Raw genomic sequence first — 14,304 nt, 5'->3', positions numbered from 1 at the left:
CGGGAAGATGAGTCAGGCCTGACATTCTATCCACTATACCAACTAGCTGCCACATATTTGTATACATGCAATAGATGCATAGGTATATGTGATATATTTGTATACATACATCTACATGCCTCAGGGATAAGACAGATGGAATTTAATAAAGATAAATGTAAAGTTCCACATTTGGGTTAAAAAAATCTACCCTCACAAATATAGGATAGGGTTAGTGTGTCTAGACAGTGCTTCCTGTGAAAAAGATGGGAGATGAGTCAGCAGTCTGACAGGGCTGCCAAAAAAGCTTTCTAGTTTGCATTAAGAAAATCATAATGTCCTAAACAAGGAATTTAATAGCTCTGTTCTACTCCACTCTGGGGCTGCTAGGTGGCACAGTAGAGACAGCACCCTGGGCCTGGAGTCAAGAACTGAATTAAAATCTAGCCTCAGACACTTACTAGCTGTGTGACCCTAGGCAAGTCACTTAACCTTGTTTACCTCAGTTTCCTCAGCTGTAAAATGTGCCAGGGAAGGACATGGCAAACCACCCCAGTATCTTTGCCAAAGGAAACCCCAAATGGGATCACGAAGGATCAGACACAACTGAAAAAACCGTGCAAATTACCCCACTTTGGTCAGGCCATATCTTGAGTATTGTGTTTTTGTTATGGGCACCATATTTTGAGACAAGATAGAGTGCTTCCAGCAGAGTTTGATCTATATGGTAAGGGAACTGAAGGATATGCTAGATTATGATCCTTTTTTTTTAAAATTTTTTTGTAGGACAATTGGGGTTAAGTGACTTGTCCAAAGTCACATGGCTAGTAAGTGTGTCAAGTGTCCAAGGTCAGATTTGAACTTAGGTCCTCCTGATTCCAGGGCTGGTGCTCTATTCACTGCACCACCTAGCTGCCTCTAGATTATGACCCTTTAAAAGAATTGGGGATGCTTAGCCTAAGAAAGGAGAAGATTCAAAAGGGATTTGGCAGCTATCTTCAAGTATCTGAAGGGCTTTTTGTGGAAGAGGGTTTGGGCTCGTTATTCTTGACCCCAAAGTGCAGAATTAGGAGGAAAGGGGTAGAAATCACAGAAGCACATTTTAGCTTAAGGTAAACAAAACTCCCTAACAATTAATACTATCTAAAAGTGAAATGATTTGCCTTGGAAGGTGGTGGGTTTCTGCTCATTGGAGGTTTATCAGCAAAGGCTGGAAACCATTTTCTAAGAATATTTAAGCAAATACGATTTGTGGGTACAGATGGGACTAGATATCCCTTAAGGTCCCCCCTAACTTCTTGATTCTGAGATTCATTAAGTTAATGATCTATTAACACCTTAGTATGAATTAGTATGTATTAGCTTAGGGGGAGCTAGGTGGCACAGTGGATAGAGTACTGGGCCTGAAATGAGGAAGACTCATCTGCCTGAGTTCAAATCTGGCCTCAGACACTTCCTAGCTGTGTGACCTGGGCAAGTCACTTTATGCTGTTTGCCTCAGTTATCTCATCTATACAATGAGCTGGAGAAGGAAATGGTAAACCACTCCAGTATCTTTGCCAAGAAAACCCAAAATGGAGTCACGAAGATTTGTACATGACTGAAAACAACTGAACTACAACATGAATCAGCTTAACAGAACATTTCCAAACTGATAGCTTTTCTGAAGCAATTTTATGGTAGTGAGATATAAAAGAAGTTTCCTTAATGGAGGAGAAAGAAAGAGGTCCAGGGCTTTGGGACTGAGGTTGGCATATGGGTAGAATTGGGAGGGTGAGGAACCACTGTGTAAAGCGTCCGGAGGTAGTCTATAAAAGAGGAGAGCTTTGGCAGGGGCATAGTAGGTTACAAGAGAAAATATCCTTATTTCATAATTTTATCCAGAGTTACCTTTGTCCCCTATTAAAACTTTTCCCATGGCAGGTGCTCAATTAACGTTCATTGGATAGATGGAGGGAGGGAGGGAAGGAGGAAGGGATAGAACTATTTAAATAAGAGTAGAGTGAACTGACTTGACTGAACTCTTAATGATGCAGGAAAAGGTCAGAAAGTAGGTAGCCCAAGGAGGTTATAAGTCAAAGAAGTCCTAGATAATTGACCAATTAAGTAATGGATCCTTGAATAATTGAGACTTGGCTACCCATACAATTTTATTACCTAGTTTGCAAAATGAAGGCAAAAGGTAGAAGAATATTACTAATGTGAAAACAAGCTTTGAAAAACTATCTCTTATTTGATGGTAAGCTCCATGAGGGCAGCAGACACCTCTTAGATCATTGCTGTATCTCTTCCTGGGGCTATGGTGCTTAGTAGATGATCATTATATTAAAACTGAGTTGAAATGAACGGAATTGTTCCATCAAAAATATACTCTATTGTTGCAAGCTGAACTTCTCACCACTATGAAAGAATAATTTGATGTTTAAGAAAAACCTGGGCATTTTAATTTATTACTACCAAGCACTTTAGGATGGCCATTGACAGAGAGTCCTGACCCCAGAAGTGCTTTGTCCTTATGTTTCAGGGAGAAGGCCTCTTTGAGGATGCCCTCTAATGCTGTGATCAGCACAAAGTGGCCAGGAGAATAGAACTGCCAGCCAAGCCAGGAGGACAGGGAGGGAAGGCATGGGAGAAAAGAAAGAATATTAGGTTTTGTATTTTTTTTTGCTTAAATCATAAACACCAGCAAACACCCTAGGAACTGTCATTGAACAAAGACCTCTGGCAGCCTTGATTAGCTTAGAGGACAACAGCAGAAGGAACGGTGGTCACTGTGATCCATTGTGACTCTGTGGGATTACCTGGCAGTAAGGTAGGAGAACTCCAGTGCTGGGAATGCCCTTGCCAAGGGCTCCAACCCTTCTGAAGGGTTAAGTCCTGGCAATGGAAAGCTGTGACTTTCATCTGGTCACTAGACCAGTGCTGCCTGGTTCACATGCCCTTTGGCTTATAGCTCACATACCTTCCATTTCAAGAGTTACTACCCCCAAGGGGCAGCCAGGTGGATTAGTGAGTAAGAGCACCAGCCCCAGTGTCGGGATGACCTGGGAATCAAATCCAAGCTCAGATACTTAGCACCACACCCAGAAATAACTGGCTGTGTAACCTTGAGCAAGTTACTTAACCCCAATTGCTTAAAAAAAAAAGTACCAAAAAAAAAAAAAAAGCATTACTACCCCCAGATATGGGTCCTGAAAAAGGTACGTACTTTAGAAATCTTTTCATCCATGATCCCCTTGAGAGATCTTTGCATCCTACTGAGGCAGAAGGATCTAGTGAAGAGAAAATGTGGCTGGGATTCAGGAAGACAGGGCTATTTTCCTGGCTCCATCCCTGCGCAATTGTGACCTTGGGCAAGGGACTACCTCCTGATACATCACAGGGTAGAGATAAAAGGAAGGCATGGAGGTGGTTATTATTCTCCTTTTTTGCTTTTCCACTACTCTCCTGCTCCAGACCTTTTTGAGGAGTAGATGGTGAGAGAAGGAAGTAGTGAGCCTGCTAATAGCCCTCTTCCTGCCTATCCCCAATAATCTAGCTGGGGAAATTGCAAAGGGGATGAGTATAACTACACAGTCACACAGAAGGATTGGAATTGTTGAGGTCAGTGCCTGCTGCTCCAAAGGCATCTAAACTAAATCTAAACAAAAGCATCTAAGAGCCATGTGTGGGGGGTGGGAGGACCAACTTTCTGATCACTAGCCCTTAAGACATATAAAAGATGTGGGCTAACTCTCTTCTTCCCTACACTGTCTGTCCATCCGTAGTAAGCAAGGGAATTTCACTTTTTTTTTTTAGATCTTAGTCCATCCATCTCTAAAATGGAGAACAGTAGATGGTCATATTTCATAGAGACATGGAGAGAATCTAATTAATGTTTGCGAGGAGATCTGAAGTCCCTGGATACAGGTTGCATAGGAGTACAAAGCACTTTCTTTCTAGATTTATTACTTCTTTTGGAGGGCTGGATGTGGGAGGGTTGAAGAAAGGGAGCAGGAGATTGAGGGATTATACCATTCATCTCCCTGTTTCCAGGTAGGTCCGCCCCAACACTATTCCAGACAGATCAGTCAGCAAGTATTTATGGAGTGTCTACAGACTGAATGATAGAATCAATCATAGAGTCATAGAATGTTAGAGCCCAGAGATCCTCTGGGCCAGCCCCCTCATTTTAGAGAAGTCAGGAAGTTGAGTTTCAGAGTGGTGAAGTGAATTAGCCAGAGTCACACAGATGCTGGCTGAGCCTGAACCAGGACCCAAGTGACCAGTGTCTGTGCATAAACATGACAAGTGCTCAGTATTTGTTGAGTGAATGAATGAGGGTGAGGGTAGGGGTGACATCTTTCCCAACACTGTAAAATCCAAAAGCGTCTGTGTATCCTCTGACATACTCAATATCATCCCTGGTATCACTGTGATTATATCAGAAATGAAGGGTGGTAGTGGGAGGGGAGTCACCCTTTGGGATAAATTATGTCTCTCTTTGATGGCAATGGACAGTAGTGGCATTAATACCCATTTTTTTTTTGCTTTTTGGAGGGCAATTGGGGTTAAGTGACTTACCCAAAGTCACATGGCTAGTTTCTGTGTTAAGTGTCTGAGGCTAGATTTGAACTCAGGTCCTCCTGACTCCAGGGCCGGTACTCTATTCACTGCACCACCTAGCTGCCCCCAAATTAATGCCCATTCTTTAGAGCACTACTTCAAACCCAGATCATCAAGTTGTCTTTGCTCAAGGCTCTGTATCTTAGTCATGGTGTGTGGGGTGATAGGCATGGTATAGCTGACAGATGATGTGGTTGAAAGAGGGACCTTAAAGTCAGGAAGACCTGGGTCCAAGTACCACTTCTAAGCTCTAAGTATCCCAGGGAACTCCCTAAGGTTGTTAAACTGGGGTCCAAAAATTTGTTTTTCTTTAAGCTAGACAACAGAATTTCAATATAATTAGTTTCCTTTGTAAACCTATGTATTTTATGTATGTAAAAACATTATTTTGAGAAGGGGCCCCTATGCTTCACCAAACTGCCAAAGCTTCCATGACACAAAAGATTAAGAACCCCTGTCCTAAGGCTAAGAGTCAGAGAACATATGCTGACTCACATTGGTAGAAGCTTTTTTTTTTATTGGGGTGCTCCTTTGGCCCAAGAAATCACATCTGGATTAAAACTACACAAACAAATCCCAGCCATCGGGATTTCCCTACTTCCTGCCCTAGTCTTTCCAAAAATCCCAGCCATTTAGAAAAGAATCAATTTCCATCTTCCTACTCAACTTTGAATTGTTTTTGATGTTCTGAACTGTCAGCTCCTTAAAGAAATGCCCAGATTCTTGGAGAGTGGGCCCCTTTCTCCTATGGCTAGTGCTTGTTCTTCCGGAGACTTAAGTTTAGAAACATTCCCTGGAGTAGGACTCTGGACAGGGCCAGAACCGCATTGAGTCATTTGAGGACACTGTTCCACTTGGAGACTCGTGAGCCAGCAGGAAATTTCCTTCCATGGAGAGACAGACATTAAGCATAAACCTGAGGATTCAGTAATTGATTGCTCCTTTGTTTCCTGATCTGTAGGATACACTTTGTTCTCTCTGACTAGTGTGGGATCATCTTCTTGTGTTCAAGCAGTGGAGGAGGAGGAGAAAGGAAAAGGGAGAATGCATTTCAATAAACACAAGATTTCTTGCTTCTCTTGTCAATGTCTGGCTGTACTAACAATTGGCATCCAAATTAGTCTTTTTCAGCTTGTCCCTGAAGGGCAAAAGGAGCATCAATGGGCAGAAGTTGCATTTTTATTGAGTCACTTTTCAGTCATATATGACTCTTCATGACCCCATTTGGGGTTTTCTTGGCAAAGATACTGGTTTGCCATTTCCTTCTCCAGCTCATTTTACAACTGAGGAAACTGAGGCAAACAGGGTTAAGTAACTTGCCCAAGGTCACACAACTAGTAAGTGTCTGAGACCATTTTTGAACTCAGGAAGATGAGTCTTCCTGACTCCAGGTCTAGCACTCTATATTAGCTGCCCCTTGAAGTTACATAGAGGGAGATTTTGGTTCAATAAAATGGACTTCCAAATAACTAGAGTCATCTGAAAATGAAACAGTCTAGCTCAGTAGATAGTGAGTTCCTCATATTAGATTTCTATCATTGCCCAGTGTGATGCTGATTTATAACCCAGTCAACATTTCTCTTTTGATTCTGCCGACTACGAGCTTTGTAAACTTGGGCCTGTTTCTTCCCCATTTCTAAGCCTGGGTTTCTTCCTCTGAAAAAATGAGAAGGTTTAGTCTGTGTGATCTCTAAAGGTTCTCTTCAGTTTTTACATTCTGATTTTGCGTCTGTGTCCCATGAGTATTTCTGGGGCTTCACTGGTACAAAAGTCCAGAGGTGGCCCTGCACCTAGATGATCACCTTTTTACTTTCCTCTTGGGATAATGTCACTGAATTTTAGAGCACGACATATACACTGTCAGTTTTAAAGACTTCTTTCAATGAGGGGTTGTAGTAATCAGGCAAGAGTTAATGCAAGGTCAAGCTCTGTCCACGATCTAAAAAATACACCTAAATTCTAAGATATCTACTTCTTATGACAGTGAAAGGGATCATCTGCAGACAAGAGGATCAGCCTCAGAGAATACTCGTTTTCTGTGTGTGTGTGTATACTGTTTTTTCCCTTTTGAAATGATGGAAGGAGTCTCACAGATTTATTATTCAAGGTATTACCAGTGACACACTTGCCCTTCCGATTTCAGAGTTTCATTCCTCAGCTGTCTGAGGAGGTGGACGTAATTCTCATAAACCTAGGCTGGTATCTCTCTACAAGAGAGCCAGGAGACTGATGGAATGGAAAGGGCATGAATCAGAAATTAGGAGACCTAGGTTTGAGGACCTATTGACCCGATCATTAACCATGTGACCTCTCAGCCTTGGTTTCTTCATCTGTAAAATGTTAATAACACTATGGGCCCTGTTTATCTCTAAGGCTATTGTAAGAAACAAGTGGAAAGACTGATCTGCCTTCAGTCAGGCCAAATTGGCCTTACTGTGGTCCCTCCCACCTCCTGCCTCTGTTCCTTTGCCTCAGTTGTCCAGCTTGTTCAGCTGAAGCTCCTCCTTCTGCAGGAAGGTGAAGGTCATGATTCTCCCAGTGCCTTCCCTTCACAATTGTCTTATGTCCGTTTTGTATGATGCTATATATGTATATGTTGTTTCCATCAGCTAGACTGCAAACCTCCTGAAAGTAAGGATAGTTTTCACTTGCCACATAGTAAATATTTCGTAAATGATTGTTGACTGGTTGATTGGATATTGTACATAAAAGTAACTTTGTAAACTGCAATGTGATGTACAGATACGAGGGGAAGGAAACATGGTATAGAAAAAGAAAGCACTGGACTGTGAGTCAGGAGTTTAAGGCATGGACTCTGATATTTACATACTGTGAACATAGGCAAATTGATGTCCGTAAGCCACAGTTTCTCCATATGTACAATGGGAGATAATGACCCCTTGTATTCCCTACCTCACAAGGCTGTTATGAGGGAAGCACTATTATAAATCACAAAGTGCCACAATAATGGGAGGTATTATTAATAATTATTGTTGTTATTATTATCCTCAAATGGGGAGGATAATTTTTATTTAGGAAGAAGGAACGGGGATCGACAGAAGATGAGGTCCAGTCCCTAGATTCCTAGGTGACAAAGAATATTGGGCAACACCTGCTGGATAGCTGGAAACCCCAGGGAAATGAAACCTACCTGCTTTACCTTCCCTTCCCCTCACCCCTGCCCTCTTTAACAGATTTTTGTATCTATAGTCAACATCTATCAGGTTTTCTCTGACAAGGGCCATTGCATTGACCTAAATGGATGGAAAGTGGATTTACACATTTAACAGGTTTCTGCTCAATATAGCTCGGAAAATGAAGGATTTTTTCCCCTTCCATTTGGAAGAAGGATGACATTTCTAAAATGAGGTTGAAAACACTGTTACTAGCTTCACTCTTTCTCCGTTCCATTTCATAATATCTGCATATTTTAAAACCCTATAATGATTTATGCCTCATTAAATCTCCCCTCTGTACAGATTATATAAGGCTCAGAGGCATAGCACCCCTACCCAAATATTTTGTGCATAAATACATTTAAAATATCTGTGGCATTAACCAAGTTGATCTGATTTCAAATCATAGAAAATGCATGGAATAAAGCTAACTATATTTAACACAGAGAAACACAGAACACTAGCACTGGAAGGAGCCTTGGGGAGCCTCTAACGGAGATGATTTCTCTCTCTTTACAGATGAGGAAACTGAGATCCACAGAGGGAAAGGGAATGGACAAGAGGGCTGGTTGGGGAGCCCTTCTGGCTCTCAGTCTGGTATTTTTTTTCCATGAGACCAACTTGCTTTGTTAACTTACCTTCTAAAGCAAGGTATATTTATATAGTTGATGTTTAATAATATATTTAAACTAATAATGCCTTTAAATTTAACATAGTTTTTTTCATACCATTGAAATATGGGGTCATAAATCAGGCATTTTTATATGGCTACTATTTTAAATGTATTTTCCACAATGAGACCTTACCTAGTTAAGGAATTAATTAGCTCTTACTTGGCTTAGTCTTTCTTCCAAGCCATCCCATACATTTCTTGATTGCTGGATTAACCTTAACCTTCCTCTTTCTCAGATGCCATTTTGATACTTTGATGCTCAGAAGCCTTTAATGGTCTCTCATCACTTTAGAATAAAGTTCAATGTCTTTAGCCCTGGAACTCAAGGCTCTCTACACAGGAGTTCCAACTGACCTTTCTAGACTTATCTTATCTCTACAGTTAATGCTACAGTTAAACAGAACTGGCAAACAGGTGGAGTAATGGATAGAGTGCTGGGCCTGAAGTTAGAAAGACTTTTCTTTCTGAGTTCAGATCTGGCCTCACTTACTATCTGTGTGACCCTGGGCAAATCACTTAACCCTATTTGCTTCCGTTTCTTCATCTGTAAAATAAGCTAGAGAAGGAAATGGCAAAACACTCCAGCATCTCTGCCAAGAAAACCCCAAATGGGGTCATGAAGAGTCAGACACAAATGAACAACAAAACAATTGCAATCATTGTGCTTTCCCACCTCTGGGTCACTGCTTTTGTTTTTTGCTTTTTTTTGGAGGGCAACTGGGGCTAAGTAACTTGCCCAAGGTCACACAGCTAGTTTTGTGTTAAGTGTCTGAGGCCAGATTTGAACTCAGGTCCTCCTAACTCCAGGACTGGTGCTCTATTCACTGAACCACCTAGCTGCCCCAAAACTTATTTTATTTATTTATTTAATTTGTATTTATTTATAAACTTTTTTATTTTATTTTTTTGCTTTTGGGAGGGGGGAAGGCAGGGCAATTGGGGTTAAGTGACTTGCCCAAGGTCACATAGCTAGTTTTGTGTTAAGTGTCTGAGGCCAGATTTGAACTCAGGTCCTCCTGACTCCAGGGCTGGTGCTCTATTCACTGTGCCACCTAGCTGCCCCATTGCTTTTGTTTTTTCCTATGTATTGACTCCCCTCCCATCCTGTTGCCCTTCCCTACCTTTTGGAATCCTACTTGTTCTATAAGGCCCAGCTCAAGCACCGATGCTTTCATAAAACTTTTCCTGATGTCCCAGTCAAATATGAAGCTTCCTTTATCTGATGTGACAGCATTTTGTACTTCATCCATTTGCTTCTTCCATTCATTTACTTATGGGATTCTATGAATTATAGTCATTTGGACATGATCTATGACCCCTACTAGACTATGTGCTTCTCAAAGAAAGGGATTATTTATTCTTTATGTTTATATTTTTCCCCAGAACTTAGAACATACAGTGTATCATAGACAGTAGGCACTTACTAAATACTTGGCAAACTGAACATAATGAACAAATACTGTATGACTTGACCGATATTTACCATGGGCATCTTTCCCTCCTGGCTGTTGTGGCCTTGTGTTTCCATTCCGATCGCCTTGAAAACCTACAAAATTCCAAATGTCGGTGATTCAAGTATAAGCAATTCTCAGCTACACATTTAGTAATATACTTGCTTCCGGTTTCTATTTACACTTTTGCCCTTAGTCTCCTCATTAGTACAGATCAAGAAAAAACAGTACAAAATTGGCACCAGTCAACTCACAACTTGTTGACTCTTCCTGGGTAAGGTGGGAGAGAATGAATGGGGAAGAAGAGGGAAGGATTTATTCAGTGGGTGATTAGAGATTATTTGTGATCAAAGGATTTACTTTTAGCTTTCTATATAATCAACTAAACTCCAGGAACGTTGATGACAGGGACAGTGCCCCACTAATCTCTGTATTCCAGATGGGGCTTAGCACATTGGCTTCACTCTTTGTAGGTACTCATACATTTTTGTTGGATTGAATAGGTGCTCTAAGAATTGACCACGAATTGTTGTTGCTGTTTGCCCTTCATTCTCAAAGAGGACCATGACATCAGGGAGATGATGCCATGACATGCAAGTGAATCGGATTTAAGTGAGGGAGGTCTGTGTGACATCACCAACCTCACTTTTTCCTCCAGAGCCATCTGGGTCCAGTGGCCAGGTATAGATCAGGCCAACTGGAGATGGCTCCAGATGCAGTGAGGCACCTTGGCCTCTTTACAAACTAAGGTCTTCAATAGATCTGACCATGAACAAAAACAAAAAGGAAGAGGAAAGGAAAATGAAAGGAACAAAGGAAATAGAGAAGGGAAAAGGAAAGTCAGAAAAAAGGAAAAGATGAAGAAAACAGGAAAATCAAAGGGCAATCTAATCACTTTTTTCAAGTATTGCACATTAAAGGTTTTTGCGCTATGGAAAATGACCGGCTGTTCCTCACCTCACGGAAGGGCTAAATAAGGCAAAAGATGTTTAAGGAGCAACATAAGTTATTTAAGTTAGATTCAAAAACTTTTGGCAGGGCCCTCACAATTATTGGAAGGGACACTGAAGGAGTTTGTAAATTCTTTTCTGCTAGGCTTTAAAAATAGGAGAAATATAAACTTAGCAGGAAAGCAGTTCACTGGGAGAAAAAAAAAATCTTTACAAGTTTCTCTGCTAAAGGTCTCATATTTAAGATACATAAGAAGCTGATTCAAATATATAAGAATGACAGCCATCCCCCAATAGATAAAAGGCAGCTTTCAAAGAAGGAAATTCGAGCTCCAAAATACTCCAAATCATTAATAGTTTGAGAAACCCAAATTAAAATAATTCTGAGGTTCCACCTCCCACCTATCAGATTGGCAAAGATGACTAAAAAGGAAAATTACAAATTCTGGAGATACTGTGGGAACACAGATGCACTGGTGCACTGTTGGTGGAGCTGTGAATTGACTCATCTATTCTGGAAAGCAATTTTGAACTATACCCCATATCAGTCCCTCCTTTGATCCAGTAACATCACTTATGAGGCCTATGTCCCAAGAAATTAAGAAAAAAGAGATAAAAGGAGCAAAAGACCCATATGTGCAGACATATTTATAACAGATTTTTGTTGTTGAAGCAAAGAACTGGAAACAAAAAGAGTTTTCATCCATTGGAGAATTACACTGTCAAAAGATAGGAAATGTATCAATGAGTATCATATGGCTTGTCTTCTCAATGGGTGGGGGAGGAACAGGCAGGCAAGAGTGAATTTGGAACTGAGAATTTGAAAAATGAATGCTAAAATAAAATAAAATAAAAGACTATTAAAAAAACGATAAAAGAAAGGGGATAGTTGCAGAGAAATCTGGGGAGGCTTCTATGAAGTCAGTGAAGTGAGCAGAACCAGGGGAATAGTCTCTACAGTAACTACTATGTTGTACAGAACTCTGATGGAAGCAATAACCAACCATGATTCCAGAGGACCAATGAAGAAGCAATACTCCCACCTCCTGCCACAAAGGGGATGGATTCCAGATGTCAAGTGAGCCGTGCATTTTTGGACATGACATATGAGTTGGATTTGGTTTGCTTGGCTATGCTTACTTCTTATAAGAATTGTGACTTTTCTCCTTTTTTTATTTAGGGTGGAAGAGGGTGGAGAGGGGTTTAAAAATGAATAAAAACAGTCTTCAGTTTTTAGGTGCGGCACTGACTGAAGTGGGGGATGAGCACATGACTTTGTTGACACTTTTTTTTTCCCCTCTAGAAAGAAGATGGGGTAGATTTGAACACTGGATCTTGTTTTCAAGGCTATCCTGCAATTATTTTTGTTCCTTTCTCAGTGTCTGCTTCAGGAAAGGAGCTATGTCAATCCAGGAAGCAGCTGAGTTCAGCTTTCTCAATTGACACCTCCCTCTGAGACTAGAGTAATCTCCTCCCTGAGCACCAAATACATCTGTACAGAAAGAAACCAGACAAGTGATGCAGCCAGATGAGTCTCCCACGCACCAGTCTATGAAACAGATTTGGGGATGTAATACATTCCTCCCACCCAAATGATATGAATTCCCCACAAATATATAGAAAATTAGAAGACGCAGGTATAGTGAATATGGGAAACAGTTCCAGGCAACTAACTACAGAGAAGGAAATCCGAGTCATCAGCCTTCTGGAGATCAGCCTTCCCAATGCAAGGCTTCGGATGCAACTGAGCTCAGGTGTTCTATATATTTTTCTTGTTTCCCCCAAAAGAATATAGGACCGAGTGTAGACTCCAGGGCCTTGGAATGGGATCTCCTGGGCTCTAGGTCTAGTCTCCTCCCTCCTGAATTTACTTCCCATTCCTGAACATATCAGACAGATACAGTCAGTACCCCTGAGGGTTCAGCAACATATCCAGAAGGATACTTACGCTTGTCAAAAGAGAATTTCTTAAGCAGCTGCGGTGTTTTGTTCCCAGGGTGTATCTCCACAGTTAAATGAGTTCCTGCAAAGGAAGACATGCTGAGAGTATAAGCAACTAGAAGACAGGGTCTGTCGAATATAAAGTATCAATGAAGAAACATTAATTAACTGCCAGCTCTCTACCTGGCACTGTATTAGATGTTGTGGGATGCAAAGACAAAGAAATGAAATAGTTCCTGCCCTCAAGGAGCTTACATTCTATTAGAAAGGAATATAACATTTTTAATGACTTCACATGAACAAAGAACTATATCATGCATTGAGAGGAGCACACTAGTGTGCTAGGCAGTAAGATAGCTGGAAATTAGAGATTAATGATCATTATATTCCACATGAATCCTGTTCTCTTCAAAATATTTTGGGAAGTTACTGCATGGTACAGTAGAAAGGATGCTGTATTTGACATGAGAGGATATGGGTTCAAACCCCTGTTTTACTTATTACCTACTACCTGGGTGACTTTGGGTAAGTCACTTCACAAATCTGTAGACCTTCGACTCCTTTCATAGAAAATGAAGAGGGTGAATCAGACGGCCTCAAAAACCCATTCTAGCTCCAAATCTCTGATCCTAGAACATCTGTTCCAATGTTGCTGCCACTGCTCTCATCATTGCATCCTAAATGGTGTCCAAATGCTATTTTTTGATGAGGATTTGATTTGTAAGAAAGATAGCCAAAAATAATTTTGGGCTAAATCTGGCAAATCAGAGGGGTGTTCAACTGCTATTCTAAGAAATATCACTTTGTGTATAAAACAAGGTAATTAATGATACTGGGTGTCTGTGTGCGTGTGTGTGCGTGTATATGTGCATACAAGTAGGTGATGCAGGATGTAGAGTGCCAGGCCTAGAGTCAGGAAGACTCATCCTTAAGAGTTTAAATCTGGCCTCAGACACTTACTTAACTGTGTGACTGACTCTGTGCAAGTCATTTAACCCTGTTTGCCTCTGTTTCCTCATCTTTAAAATGAGCTAGAGAAGGAAATGACAAATGACTCTAGTACTTTGCCAAGAAAACCCTAAAATGAGGTCACAGAGAGCTGGATATGACTGAAACAACTGAACAGCACAAAACATGCACTATAAATACAGCACTAATCTAGGCACCAAGAATTTTAAAAAAGAAAACATATTGTGCTTGTTTTTGACATAGATACAGCCTTACTGGGAAAATGTAAAAAGCATATTATGGATAGAAATGGTAAATAGTGAAGTCTGGCTAATTTTCTACCCTGGAGGTAAAGCTGAAGTAAATTCTCTGTCTCTCTCTCTCTCTCTCTTTGTCTCTGTCTGTCTCTCTTTCTCTGTCTCTCTCTCCCTTCCTCCCTCCCTTTCTTTTTATGGCTTTATGTTTTCACTGGTAAAGGGAAACCTCAGTGAAGAAATCTCCTGTTATAAATACAAATCAGCAAATGCTCTGAGACTACAATCTTAGAGACTTCCTGGGAGCACTGAGGAGTTAAATAGATT

General features: G+C 40.8%; 1 protein-coding gene across 1 annotated transcript in view; it reads right to left on the bottom strand.

The window, feature by feature from the left end:
• KY (kyphoscoliosis peptidase) overlaps positions 1 to 14,304 on the bottom strand; it is a 106,627-nt gene that overhangs the window by 60,656 nt on the left and 31,667 nt on the right. The window contains exons 4-5 of the mRNA XM_069108698.1: positions 12,783 to 12,857; positions 9,917 to 9,979 (exon numbers count right to left, since the gene is read on the bottom strand). Coding sequence (XP_068964799.1) covers positions 9,917 to 9,979; positions 12,783 to 12,857 — 138 coding nt within the window. The remainder of the gene's footprint in view (positions 1 to 9,916; positions 9,980 to 12,782; positions 12,858 to 14,304) is intronic.

The sequence above is a fragment of the Petaurus breviceps genome, unplaced genomic scaffold, assembly GCF_028583685.1.
Source record: "Petaurus breviceps papuanus isolate PSGF00001 unplaced genomic scaffold, PetGlider_PUasm1.0 90424, whole genome shotgun sequence".
Taxonomy (NCBI): Eukaryota; Metazoa; Chordata; class Mammalia; order Diprotodontia; family Petauridae; genus Petaurus; species Petaurus breviceps.
Note: the sequence above shows the minus strand (reverse complement) of the source record. Positions and strands in the feature narration are given on the sequence as shown.